Source organism: Erithacus rubecula (assembly GCF_903797595.1).
Source record: "Erithacus rubecula genome assembly, chromosome: 8".
In the NCBI taxonomy this organism is placed as follows: domain Eukaryota; kingdom Metazoa; phylum Chordata; class Aves; order Passeriformes; family Muscicapidae; genus Erithacus; species Erithacus rubecula.
Window position 1 is genome coordinate 33,702,852 of NC_136659.1, and position 15,000 is coordinate 33,717,851.

Below are 15,000 nucleotides of genomic sequence, written 5' to 3' on the forward strand. Positions count from 1 at the left end.
ATGTCATTTGTATGAGTATGGCCCTATCAGACCCATGGTGATGAGACACATTTTACCACGTTGTCCCTTCTATAGACTCCATTTATGCACGAGGATGAATGAATTGACAAGACAAGAGGTGCGGCATATAGATTTGATATACTGGCATAAATTTAGGATGATCTACATTATTCATAAGTACTGAAGCCACAAATGAGATATGTAACAACATCCAAAATGAGTGTCAATAGAATCTGTTCCCGCAGCGCACCATCGTATATTCCTATCTGTCACATATTCCTTAGAAATTTCTCCTTCTAAGAAATCTGGTGTGCTCAGTCTGGAAAGCAACGTTGCCTTGGGATCTGTAATAAGGCTTGCCTGGAAGAACAGCCTTTCAGAAAACTGTCTAAAAAGGAAGTGGACAGAAAACATGAAGAATTTCCTGCTACCGAATTATTACCCCTTTTTCAACCCAGCTGTGTCTCAGTTGGGGACCCAGAAGTTATTTGGATCAGATCAACTTCTTGGTGTCTTAAAAATGGCAAAATCAAAACTAAATTGAAATATCACCAGTCCAGTAGGCAGCAGATAGGACAGAACTGACAAATAAACTAATCCCCAGTCTATTTTTACAGACTGATGAGGCCGAGGGATGCAAGTCTACGCTTTGGAATACACATACGAGCTAAAACATTGGATATTTTGACACTTGCTTATCATTAATGTACACTTTTAAAAGGTTTAATTTATTACAAAAGCACCCAGTACAGGATTTGATTATTCTCTTTACTGCCATAATATCTCAGGCAAAAAAGCTGTGTGCCTGAATAAAATCTATTTATTTTCCAGACAGGTGAAACTGTTCACTGAGCTGTGGTTCTGCAGAAGCCAAGAAACGGAAGGACTGTCCAAAAGAGTGGTATAAAAATATTAAAGATTAATGATCACTTTCATGCCAGATACAAACCAGAAGCTCTCCACAGCAGTCCTTAACCTCATATTGGAGAGGGAACTAAGTGTTTTCACCTGCTAAAATCTCAGTCTGGATTTCAGATGAGTGACCTCGACCTGAAAGATTTTGCTTCCTATCTGAACCATCCAATCACCCACAGCTATCTCACTATTTAAATAAATACAGAAGTGTTACTGGACCACAAGTCATAAATAAGGTCTTGCTCTGCCAAGTAAAATAAAAGAATTACTGTCTTTAATAATTTTAATTTTATAATGTATCAATATTATTTAGTTTCACAACTAGGAAAATTTCAAGCACACTCTTTAAGATAAAAGTACGTAAATGAAAACTATTTCTGGAAGTATCTACTTCATGGTAACTTTAAAGTAAAGAAAAAAAGGAAAGGTACCTGGAATTTCACTAAAAGTCTCTCCGAGGACAGACACTTGGAAAGGCAGATCTTGCTCTTTCAGCTTCATCAGGACTTTAAAGAAAGTTTCAGGATCTTTGTCATGTTCCCTTAAAACAAACAGAATTTATCTCATCAATTTATTGTTTACATTTAGTTCTGGAATTATGGGAGGCTTTTTATTTATAAGAACACTATTGCTCTAAAACTGCACTTTTGGGGACTAAATTTATTCCAGTAATTTCCCTCTTTGCTTCTCCTGCATGGCTGAACATTTTCCTCAACACACACATGGGGTCAAAACTCAGTTTCATCAGATTCTTCTTTCTCTCTTCCCTATCCTCAAACAATGCATTTCCTCTTCAAATTATCAGCTTTGACAGTGAGAAGGACTTTTTTACCTGAAGTCAAAATCAGCTAAAAAGGTTTTGGGATTGCTTTTTTCTCCCTGTCCAAAAAATACATATATGATTTCCATTACAATTTTTTTTTTTTTTTTTTTTTCAGGAGAAACAGGCTAAACAAAAACTTCTCCTAAATCTACAGGATTTCTCAAACTGGAATTTTAGGAATTCATGCTATATTTATTAAAAGCTTCCAATTCATCCAGTGCTTTAGGTAAAGAAAGGAATAAACTACCACAAGGCATTTTCTACCTTTAGATTTTCAAGGATTTAACTGGAAATTAAAACAGAATATAAGAAACTTGAACTTATTTATAATTTCAATTGAAGATAATATTAAAGGTTTGTACGGGTATGACACTCAATGACATGAAATGCAAGTTAGGTTATCTAAAAATAAATTAACCTCCCAGTTTTCCAATCTATCTTCTTTACTAGCACAGAATGAAAGGTTCAAAAGGTATCACAAATGATTTAAAATTCCCAAATAAGTTATATTAAAAATGCAATGAGATAATTTCCTCACTCTAAGGTGAATATTATATCTTGCATTTAATTACTCTGCTTTAAATTATTGTATTTCAACAGATGTGCACCATATGCCTTTAAAATATTTTGAATTTATTTATTATTTAGAAAATTCCACCCTTTTCCTTCCTGTATTAAGGGAAAAATCTATATCTCAGCTGTTCTGGTGTCTTTCTTCACAGAGTAATTTTGTAGAATGAAATCTGTAGGTCTCTCACACTACTATATGAAAGATTAATAATTATATCATTCAGGAAATCTAAAGCCAAATGACATCTGCAGCTCTACACGTGTTAATTTCTCATTCAGTCAATATTTTTGGTTTAGGGAATTAAAATAAATTAATCTTGTAATTAATGTGACTTCCCTAGGCTGAGAAACCTCCAAGAATTGTGGAGTTTTCAGAATTGGTCCCATTTTCTTAAAATAAAGCCAGACAATAATCACTTTAAGAAGTCCTCCATCCCCCCAATTTGTTTTGTTCCCAATAATAAGGAGGAATGCAACTGCATAAGTCTCATAATTTGTTTCACATCTGTGAACCAGGAGTTTCCCTGGCAATTCCATAACCCAAGCGGATGCAAGCACTGGTTTGGAGGGTGGATTTCTCCCAGTTTCAAGGATCCCAGATCTTTGAATATTAGTTTGCTGCATCCTCAACCTTAAAAGAGCCACCTGTTTTTGGTAGGTAACTTCTGTGCAGAAACTTTTGCCAGTATTGAGTTCCCTCCAAATGCCCAGCTCCAAGAGCCAACACCGGATCGCGCGGATTTGGATTTGGCTGGAAGAGAACATCCCCACTATGAATGCCTGCAAGAAAAACTTCTACAATGCTGGGAATTGGTGTAACTCATGACAGAATTTCCCCTGAGCCTCAGTTTCCCCTGGACAGGCTTCTGTGGGTGCTTGGTGAGTGATGCCACGAGCCCAGCCTGGCTCAGCTCATCCTGCGGACCGGCGCGTCCCCGCGCGCGGAGCCGGCAGACTCGACAGCCACGACGCCGACAGGGATCCTTCCAAGCTCTTCACAGCCCTGCTATCAGCTTCACAGTCACAAAAAGTCCTTCCAGCTAAGGATATGCTTTCCCTCTCGCTTTCCAGAAGAGACCAGGGGTCCCAGAGGCAGCCAAAAGTGGAGGATGCTGTTGGAGCCACATTGTCAAGGAGCTGGCAGGAGAACACGGAGCCTTACAGCTCGGCGAAGCCACATAAGCTGCACATATTTAGGAAAACTGATAGGAATTGGAAGTTGCAGCTTTGTTTAATAGGTGGGGAAGAACAGAAGGAAAATTTGGCACCCAGAAGGAATGCTGAAAGGGGAAACGTTTCCTCTGTACTGGAGCCTCTCTTGAGGGTTTTCTGCTGTAGGTGAACCTCCCTCCATCCCCCCGTATAAAATGTTTCCCTTTTATGTGACACTCCCACATTTTAATTTTGTGTATCTTGTAGCTGTTCTATTTGGGAGCTCATCTTAAGTGATTTTATCAGCTCCTGTGACTTCTCCACACCACAAGCATATTATTTTCATTTAAAACCTCCAGGAAACTCCTGGCCCATGCACCTATGGACTGCAGTGTATTATTATTCTTGCAGGATACTGAAGGTATTAGCTGCCCCTGGTAAAAAAAAAAAATAAATAGTACAAGACCACCTCTTTTACTGCATCAAAAAGGAGAGAGCTCTGTTTCTTGGCTGACATGGAGAAAATCATATACAATCCAGTCTGCCTTACTCAGCAACAACTGCTAAACACACCAGATTGCCATAGCAGTGATCGTGGAAAAAGATGAACACAATATGGAATGTCTGTTCTGTAAAGATCTGCTCAAAATGATGTGCACTTTTGGCTGCATCTGTTGCATTTTTGAGCTTTATTAAACAGTATTAATTATATATACTCCATTTCCTGAAGAAGATTTGCAAAACAGTATAAAAGCCTGATATTAAAATGCAAACTTTTCTTTTAAGATATTATGTTTGGGGAAAAATCAAGCTAATGTGACTCCAGGGTCTGGCTTTGTTGTTTAGTTGAGGTATTTGAAATGCTTTTTGTATTCTCACTTGATTTGATATGCATCTGGTAAAGGAAAAATAAGAACTAGGCATGGTATGAAGATGCTCTAAATTTCATCCTAAGAACATGAAAACATCAGAATGACCCAGCTACAGTTGTAATGCCACAAAACAAGCACAGACAGCATGCCTATATTCAGATTTGAGAGCTCAACCTCCATGTTTAAAAACTACACAGCTCTCACTTTTCTCCAGGATCTTTTGTTCTTGACTCTAACCTACAATTTAAGAGAGACATCTGAAGTCTCTCTTAGGAACTGGATGAGGTTTAATGGTCCCAATTTAGTGACTTCCCTTTGTAATCTGATTCAAAATTTTGAGAAGTGTCCTTGAAGAGGGAATGGGAGTGTGGTGGGAGCAGCAGCACCACTACTGAGCCTCCATTATTATCTCTGCTTTAGATTTTCTGCTCAGAAAACGGGTGTGACGATATTATTTTTTCACCACAGAAGGATGCTGTCAGGATTAATTGATGACTTGACATCCCACTTTTCAGCCTAAAGTGATTTTAAAAAGCAACCTCATAGCACTATGATGATGCTCCTCTATACAATCAATGGCAACATTCTCCAAAACACCCTTCTGCTGTTCAGGGATTTTGGGAATTCAGCCTGAGCCATTGAGCCTTACCCATTGCTGGGATTGGAAGCAGAGTACATGGACACCTAAACTAGAGTTATTCTCACCCACATCCCTGACCAGTAATGAAAAACACATTACTTAAAAAAAACCCCAAAAAGCAAAAAACAAACCAAAAAAAAAAAAAAAAAAGGGAGAATTTGGCCCTTTACATTATTAAATGAATATTCATCAGTTGAATTTGGGTGAAATTCAATAAGAGACCCATATGGTCTTATCTGACTTTAGTTTTATTTTTTTAAGTACATGTAAACTTATCCTACATGGTGATAATCACAGTTATTTATGATTTGGAGGAAGGCACATCTAGCAATGCTATTAGAAAGTAGAAAAGTTGTGGAAAAGCAGAAGGACTTACCCAAAGGGGAAAAATAAATGCAGTCTATTAAAAATACATATTTAAAAGCAGGGGTTAATGCATTTATCAGTAAAAAAAAAAAAAAAAAAAAAAAAGTGGAAAATCAGGGGAAAAAGTCTTAATGTTTGAGAAAATACTCTATAAATGCCATGTAATGCTTGTGAAAGGCACAGCCCTGTGGTGACATCTCTGTGAATGACAGAATCTTTTGGGCTGGAAAGGACTTTGGAGACCATGGAGTCCCACCATTAAGGTGCTACACACTCTGAAAGGGTTACAATACAGCTAAAAGCAATATTAAAAGAATTGATCTTAGTTTTAGGGCATTTAGCATGGGAAATTTTCAGTGGGAGAGAATCTCAAATTGTGTGGGCATGAAGTAATATTTCAATATTTCCCTTTGTACAAATCCAAGGAGTTCACACTGGCTGTAGCTCCTTCTGCCTCCCCAATCCCCAAAATCACCTTCATGCCAGAGGGACAAAGGTGGAAAATGGCACAAAATCCTTAGAGGCTGAAGTGGAATCTTAATTTTATATTTTTAAAAATTTGTTAGGACATACAGCAAGAGGTAAAAGATGGATTTCTGCCTGCCTACAATGATTGCTAGAAAATAGCTGTTACAACAGGCCACTGAAGAATCACTCATTATTGATGCAGCTGGGCAGCAATCATGGAGATCAGGAGCCAAGAGACATCCTGGGAGAAAAGAAGGGGACAGGCAACATCAGCCAGGAAAAGGCAGAGCACAGGAAAGTGTGAGGGGCTGGGCAAGTCCATGAGCACAGAATCAATAATTAAAAATAAAGGAAATGAGGTTTCCAAGACACAGACCTAGATGTGGATGACAATGATCCTTTTGTTTTGGGAAAGTGAAGTAATGAGGAGCAAGACTGGCATCAAACAACGTAGAGGTACTGGGCAAAGCAATTCAAAGAGTAAGGAAAACACAAGAGGACAAAAAATATATTAAAAAATAAAAATATTCCTGGTGAAAACAAAAAAAAGTATGGCATATCCAAACACAGGTAGGAAAAGAATAAATACAGGGTAAACAGAAGACCTACACACACCCTACAGAACTAAAACCAAGGCTCCACTTTATCAAAATCTAATCTAATGAACAATATCAGGGATTTTTTTTCCTCCTTTAAACTATGCACTGTATTACACCTTGATATTTCACATTAAATCTTGAGCTCAAGAAAAATTTGAATACAGGTTCATTATAATCAAATAATGTTATAAAGTAGAAGTGTGGCCACAAAAGATAAACCTGGCCTTCAAAACAGGGAATTGCAGAATTCTGGTCTTTTCCTGACACTGATTTCCCACAAGACAACTCTGCCCAGGTTTCCCCATCTGCAAGATATGGACTTAGAGGAGATTTCACTTACAGAAATATGGTGAGAATCAGAGTCAGTAAATACTTTAAGAGAATAATATTATTCTTAAAGAAAAGGACTCATGTTACAAGACTATTCAATACATGAAATGTAATACATTCCAGCAATTATTTTCACAGAGGACAGAAGACTTTCCTAAATCAAATGACTTTAATATACATTGTCTATGTTAAGATTACGAGAGGAAAAAAAGGGACCAAAAAAAATTAAAATTCTAATACCAAATTCTGGTAGCAATGCTCATGATAACTGCAAGAAAAGGAAATGCTACTGCCAGGAAAGCACAATTAGAAAAGAAACAACTATGAAATAGAAAATAACAATGAAAATGCAAACATGAAGGAAAAGTTAATTGCTTTCCATTTATTCAATTTATCACAGTATTTTCCCATCTTTTTACATTTCCAAGATGAGTTTGAGGTAGACTGTAAATATGTAGTTAAGTCCAGTGAGTTTTCTTTTTCAGCTGATCTGCTCTACAAAATGTCTTTGCTGTAATTGTGCCTCTAAACATTGTCTGGCATCATCAGCATCAAAAGTTACCACAATATCTAATACTCCCTCAGTTCACAGAAAATGGAGTCAAGTAGAAGAAAATGTTTCTGTATGAAAATGGACCCTACAGAATAAATTTTAGCTGGCAATTTGCAGGTCCTACAAGCAAAAAAAGGTCCTGATCCTTGCCCATGCTTTCAGAACACCTCTGCAAGCCAAGGAATTAAAAAATGGCACTGGAGAGGCAAAAAGCAGCCAAAGAGTACTGGCAAATACAGTGTTTTATTTTCTATTAGAGCCCATGACGTATTTACAGTGAGGAGTGTGTATTTTACCCTCTGATTTGTTCAAATTGCTGGCCTGAGAAAAATGGGTGGCATTTTGCTTTACGCTGGAAAAGCATTTTCTCCTATCTCCTGTTATCTACAAGAGATTCATAAAAAAAGAAACAAGAGAGAACCTTGGGAGTTTATTGTTTAGATTCTTCTTCTCCCCTCACAATTCATGAAGAAAAAACTCAAAATAAAATATTGCACGTCCCCTAACCAAAGAAACCTCAGGATCAGCATCAGTCATGGAGCCTCCTGCTTATTTCCTAAAGGGAGATTAAGCTCTGAAGACAAAGACCACCATTTGGTCTCAGTTACCTTGGTGTAAAAATCAATGCACTTTTATTCCAGTGCCTTTCATTTCTTTTACACCACCCTGGCCAGTCTGGCTGTTCCCAAGTACAGGATTCAGATTAAAAAAAAAAATAAATAAAGCCACTTGATTTTAATTTGCAACAAAACCCTGCAAGTACCCTGGAGTACCCCAACTAGTTTATTAAAAAAAAAAACAACAAACAAACAAAAAAAAAAACTTCCTTTAGTGTTCCAAAGGTAACATAATAAAAGGTTTTCCTGTTATTTTGGAAGGTCATAAATATCTGAGTGACCCTGACAGCCCTGATAACCATACACAACATATCCTGCTGCAGTTCAACTACAAAATACTGTAAAAAAAGTCATGCCATGGCAATCATAAGATGATTAAGAATATGGTAATATGTGGATAACAGTCTACTAAAAGTTCCTTGAAAGAACAGAAAATGTACATAAATATAAATTCATATATTAATTACTACATAAAAACTGTATTACTACAGATTTTCCTGGGAATGGTTATCCCACCATACAAGACCCTCTGGCCCCTCTCTGATTTCCATGATGGATTCACACAACTAGGTGCCCTGCTTGGGTCAAAAAGTACATCCTGTCTTTACTGAGTAATGCCCTGAGAGGAATTAGCTCAGGTACCCAAGATAACTCATCCTTTTGGGATCTCCAAGGAAGAAGCTTCCAACCAGGAACTTTCTTGGCACCAAGGCTTGAAACTCATTATTCAACAAGATTAAAGTAACTCCAAATCTCACTGCTTTCAGAATGAGGAATCAACTCAGTGCATTGAGTCAGGTTTGCACAAACACAGGAGAAAAAGCAGTGATTAGAGGACACAGGGAGGGGGGAGGGAAAGCATGAAAATATGGAAAAAAGGAGAGTAGGGGGCAAAGAGAACAGACTTGAACAGTTGCAGTGTGGCAAGGAGAGAAAAACTAATTAAAAACATCTTTGATGGAAGAAACATAACCCTCCTAATAATGGCGAAAATAAGGAGGAATATTAGATCACTTGCTTATAAAATATTTGATTTTTGTCTATTGAAGGTTATTCCCATTCTTTGGTCCAGGGTGCTGTGACTTACAAAAGGGGCTGGTGGCACCATCTGCTAAGTTTGCTGAGGACTTTGTATTACAAAACCTCTTCTGTCCTTGCCTATGATGTTTCCCAAAACTGTAACTTATGTTGGACTATAACCTTCTAAAAAAAAAACCTGTCCAAAGTTTTCCAGAACATATGAAGAACAAGATGAAAAAAAGAGAGCAAACACAACATTACCTAGTAAACTGCAAACTGTATTTTGGATATGCTGTAGAAGGCTCTTTGCAGAGACAAAGAGTGAAATGATGGAGTCAGAGAAAGGCTGAGGAACCAGGTGAGAGTGAGATGCAAATCTGCTGCACAAGACTATGTGTGAGGAGATGCCCAGGGAACTGAGCCTGGAAAAGTCAGAAGGATGTGGTTTGAAAGGCTAAAACCAAATTAGGTGAATGGAGTAGAGAAGGATTGCTTTGAGAGCCATGGGAGGAAAAGCCTTGAGAAGACACCACAATCCCACCTGTTCACATGTGATTCTGCTCAAAGACTTGGGCTTCACAACTATACAGGAGGAAAAGAAACATAAAATGAATTTCCCACCCTGGGAAAAGAGAGAGCCAATCTTAGTGGAGCTGCTAGGGCAATCTGTGATGCATATGCTCCAAACTTAAATATTCTTCAACTGTCCAGGAGGTGCAGTTGTAGTCTTACATTAAGTCAAAATCAGTTTTTCAACCATGGCTAAAGCATTTATTGTAGCAGGCTCTGGAGGGTGGCACTGAAGTGGCTGCTTTGCAAACATCTGGATAGCACAGAGGGAACCACAGCTCACAGAATCATGGAATGGTTTGGGTAGAAAGGGCTTTAAAGCTCATCTTGTCCCAACACCCCTGCCACAGGCAGGGACACCTTCCACAAGACCATGCTGCTCCAAGTCAACTTGGCCTTGAAGGAAAGTTTCTTTGTGTGATATTTCAGGCAGAATTTTGATATTATTCAGCATTTTACTATATTTAAGAAAGGTGCATCAGAGAGGAAAACTGTCCCATGCAGATGAAAAATACTCATGGGGTTTTAATCTTGCTTTTGTTACAGGGAACAGTGCTTTTCCCACTTGATACAATGATTCACTATGTGCAGCCCAAGTAAGTTGCTGTTTCAACCTTGAGTTCTCAAGATGAGAGAAAGATTTGACACCAAATTGGTCAAAATACCATAAGAAGCAGAATGTGCCACAGATCTTAAATACAGAAAATAAAGTAGAATGCTTAGAGGAAGTGAAAGAACCAAGTGTATTTGGGGAAGCAGTGAGTAAAAAAAATAAGTTTCATTTTAATATAATTCTTTTTCAGCCTATTAAGTTCTCCAGTATCAGAATGAAGCCTGCTAAAAGTTAGTAAATAAAGGCTTTCAGGAGAGCTTTATTAAATCACTTATGACTTATCAAGTTAAAACTCCCACTCAGATACCTTAATAAAACTTTCAGAGAATATATTTAATTTTCCTGGAAATCAGAAGCCAATTACTAACTATAGGAGTTACTGTTGGCTACACCACTGATCAGCTTCCTGTAAATAGAATATTTGCCAACAACTTGAATTAGTTCTCTAAAGTTTCGGTTTCTGAAGGTCAAATAACTATGTAACTGCTTAATAAAGAAGCAAAGAAGTACCTCTAAATATCTCCAAGCTCTGATGGGCTTATATTCTGCTCCTTAGGTGAGGTATTAGCAAAGCTTATTTATTTTCATTTCCAAGGCTTTTATTTGCTCATTCCCTTGTGGTAAAGCTGATTTCCATGATGATTCCCTTCTTAATTTTAATACCCTTTTTACTCATCATATAGACATAAGAATTTTCCATAAAATAATGAAACCCTTCCAAAGGAAATGAAGACAACTACGAGAGGAAAGTAAACTACAGCTTACTTCTTTTTTTTTCCCTTTCCCAATTAATTGATCCACTGTCATATGCATATATGAAAGATTTTTTTTTTTAATGAAAGGAAAATAAGGTTAATTAACATAAAACCCCTCACTCCTTGAGATGTTGAATTTTGTATTTTATCCATGCTGCCTTAAGTGCCTTGATTTCCCAGTAATGACCTAGTTCTCCTAATGAGTAACATTAACCCCTGGCTGTAGCTGTCCAGGACTTAATTGTCAACTGGAGCTGAAATAGGAGAGTTTGCCGATCAGCAGGTATGTGGTATATTAACTCATGTCATTTCAGACCCTAATAAATAAATCTGTTGCTAAGGCAACAGGAACATCAGCTGTATCACTTTTTTCTTCCCCCCCTCCCTTTTTAAAGGAAACTGCCTTTCACACTGAGCTTTTTAAAAAAGGAAATTAACTACATGTAACCGTAATTAGAAGAAACATGGTTTCTCATCTCAGAAACATATCTACAGTAATGAAAAAAGGCATTCAAAAAGAGGGCTGCTTTCTACTGTGACCAGGGTAACTGAAATTATTTTCCTTGACTGAGGGAATGCGATTTGAAGGATATGTTTGAGTGGGAAGAGATCACAAAATATCTCAGCTCTTTGTATTTCTGAGATAGTTCCCCTCTCCTTTCCTTCACTGCTGATGCCAACACAGCAAATGTTGCTTCAACAATTAATAAGGAGCCCAGGCAATTGAAACCAGGGGAGGAAAAACACCACTCAAAGCCAAACACCTTCACTGTCCTCTGTGGATCTTTCTGTGAGACTGGCAAACATGCAATTTTTGGGAACGCTAAAAGGTCAGAGCATCACAGAATCACTTAGCTCTGAAAAGCCCTCCAAAGTCACTGAGTCCAACCATTCCCCCAGCACTGTCAAAGCCACACTAACCCCTGTCCCCAAGGGCCACACCCACACAGCTTTTAAATCCCTCTAGGGATGGGGATTCCACCACTGCCCTGGGCAGCCTCTGACAGAGCCTGACAGCCCTTTGGGTGAGGATTTTTTCCCTAATATCCAACCTAATCCTCCCTGGCACAAATTGAGGCCGTTTCCTCTCGTGGTGTCTCAGTGCCTCACAGGTGAATTTCACAGACCTTGCTTAATGCCTGCCATTCTAGCTCAGCATGAAGTATTTGTCTTAAAATTTTCAAAACTGCATTCATTTTTTTCTTTAGTTTGTGACTACACAGTGGCATTTCTGAGTCTAGTTACCCACATGTCAACCAGAGAGCAGGTAGGAAGGAAACTGAGATGAGCACTTCCTTGAGGCTCTGCCTGTACTATAAACACAACAAACTACTCAAAATTCTATCTGGCTTCTCAGCTGAAGAATGCAAATGTAACACAGAATATCTCTTTTTGCTAGAATCAAAATTAGAGATGTTTGCTCCTCTGGATTATAAACTGCCTATAGCCCTTTGAGAAAACATGCTATAATGAAGAAATTGATGCTGAGATTTCCACTAAAGCAGAACTATCACACCTTCAGCACATGCTGGACTTTCCCACAAAACAGTAAATAACACATCTTCCATTGGAAGGGCTGAGTGCCTCAAATTCCCTTGCTGCAGGAAGACATTTCAAGATTAGACACCACTGAACGAACAACCAAAGAAAGGGCACTTCCAAGCTGTCTTCCCATTTAAGGCTGAACTTCTGAAATTATTTAATTCACTTTCTTATTTGTCATTTGCTTGAGTCACCATCCCTGGAGGGATTTAAAAGCCATGTGGATGTGGCACTTGGGGACAGAGGTTAGTGGTGGGCTGGGCTGGGGGAATGGCTGGACTCAACTCAAGAGGTCTTTTCCAACCTAAATCATTCTGTGACTCTAAAAGAGTAGTATCTGCTCCCAAACTTAACCACAGCTTGCATGAATTTGAAGCCAGACTATTTTCACATGTGCAAGAGGGAAAGGTGTCAACTCCTGCATGAATGTCTCCAGTTGTTCATGGCAGAGGCTCATCCACCACGTGCCATCAGTGTCACTGCTCTGGTGAGAGCTGGTTTCCTTGGGAGTACTGGATGGCATTCCTTAGACATTGCTAAAAAGTTCGCATTTTGAATTTGTTATTTTACATCCTGTGGGCTTTTTATCCTATCTGGTACCTTCTAGTTAGCACTGTATAAACACTTTTGTTTTAAGCTTTTGTCTCCAGTCTGCCTTGTTAATTCACCAAATCTACTTCTTCTCTGCAGGCTGTTCACAATGTTGAGGATGCCTGTTGAGCCTAATGGCATTTCTGGGTACTCAAATGTGATTTCTAGATGGATTTCTTTACTGTTTTGCTGTCTTGCCACACCTGCATCTTGATGGGATAAGATTTGGTTCAAAATATTCAACAGTATGAGGAAAATATGAGTCACTGTATACTCAAGTGTCTCTATAGGAAATGGTTTTCAATTGAGAGCTCAAACAGTGACTACACAAATCTTGTATTGTGCTATTCAATATGTTATATATATGTAATATGTTATATATTAATTATCTACTATAATTTCTATATATTATTTATGTATATTTATATTTATATATTTATATTTATGTATATTTATATGTATATATTTATTATGTATATAAAATATATACAAAATACTATTAAAAATCCCTTTCCAAGCTCCTCTCCCTTGCAGCTTGCAGAGGACTTGTGCTCAGCTCACTGATGAAGAGTTTCCCCATCATAAAAGGCACATTCACTTCTTGTCCCCATCTGGGAAAAGCCCTTTCCAAAGCACTTGTTTCTGAGTGAAGGGGACCAGGGCCCCATGTTGGGCAGCCACATGTGAGTACAGCACAGTCAGTCCCCATGCAGTCATTTCTTCATTAAAACCAGATAATTGGGCACAAGGCTATCTCTGAACACACTGGTTTCCCTTAGACCAGAAATCTTCAGATAATTTTTGCAATCTAGATTTGGGGTTTTTTTTCCTTCTGAATTTACTCATCATGACTTCCACCACTGTTCTTCCTGTTCCTGTATCTCCTGCCCCATATACTTCCCATGCTCTTGTCACACACTGGCATGTTTGACACTAGATAATGGCCTTATCTGATCTTCCATGTGAATTGACAGCAGCTATTTGTTTACATGTGTGTGTAAATTCTTGCAGATTCCTTGTGTGATCTTTTATCACACCCATGCACTTAGGAGAAGAAGAATTGATTTCTGACAACTTTTCCTTATCAAGTCTTTAACGGCTTACAGAACACATAGAGAAAAAAGAAAAAGCATAAGGTTTGGGTGAATGAGAGGGAATAATGGATGCATAAATGCTGGTGGGAGAGTTCTGGGTGAGAGACAAAGACCATGCCACACTGGTCACTGCCATCTTTGCAATACATTCATCCTTCACCAAATATCAGAGAATCAAGGAATGGTTTGGGTTGGAAGAGACCTGAGAAACCATCTAGATCTGACCCTCCTGCCATGAGCAGGGACACCTCCCACCATCCCAGGCTGCTCAAGCCCTGCCCAGCCTGGCCTTGGACACTTCCAGGGATCCAGGGGTAGCCACAGCTTCTCTGGGCAACCTCTGCCAGGACCTCACCACCCTAACATGGAACAATTTCTCCCCAGTATCCCATCTAATTGTGTCCTCTGGCAGTGGGAAGACATTCCCCCTTGCCCTGTCACTCCATGCCCTTGCCCAAAGCTCCTCTCCAGCTCTCTTGGAGCCCTGCTGGGTACTGGATGGGTCTAAGGTCTCCTTGAACAATCCCAATTCTCTCAGCCCTTCCTCATAGTAGACATGTTCAATCCCCCTAAGCATCCTTGTGGTGTTCTCTGGACTTGCTCCACCATGCCCAGTACAATTGGACATGATTGATTTATGGTCGGAATCAGTGATCCTAGAAATAAAGTATTCTATGATTCTAAATAGACCTTTTATCACACTGCAATGGAAATCTGTGGGATACCACAAAGTTCTGATGAAATGACGCTTGTCCATCGATCACCAGAATTTTGCTCCCTGTTTTCATCAAAGCCCATTTACACATAGGGAAGAGTAATTCCTTAGCATAGCCCTTGTCAGCTCAGAAACCCATCCTTGCCCTTTATCCATATCCTTGGCCATAATTCCTGTTAACAGGGCCTTATAGAT

The 15,000-nt window shown here is 38.7% G+C and overlaps 1 protein-coding gene across 15 annotated transcripts in view; it reads right to left on the minus strand.

The window, feature by feature from the left end:
• Positions 1 to 15,000, minus strand: part of GTDC1 (glycosyltransferase like domain containing 1) — a 281,241-nt gene that overhangs the window by 137,706 nt on the left and 128,535 nt on the right. For all 15 annotated transcript variants that reach the window (XR_013774881.1, XM_079311030.1, XM_079311040.1 and 12 more), the window contains one exon: positions 1,347 to 1,456. Coding sequence is in view for 14 of the 15 variants with exons in the window: in XM_079311030.1 (XP_079167156.1) it covers positions 1,347 to 1,456 (110 nt within the window). In the remaining variant the exon portion in view is untranslated. The remainder of the gene's footprint in view (positions 1 to 1,346; positions 1,457 to 15,000) is intronic.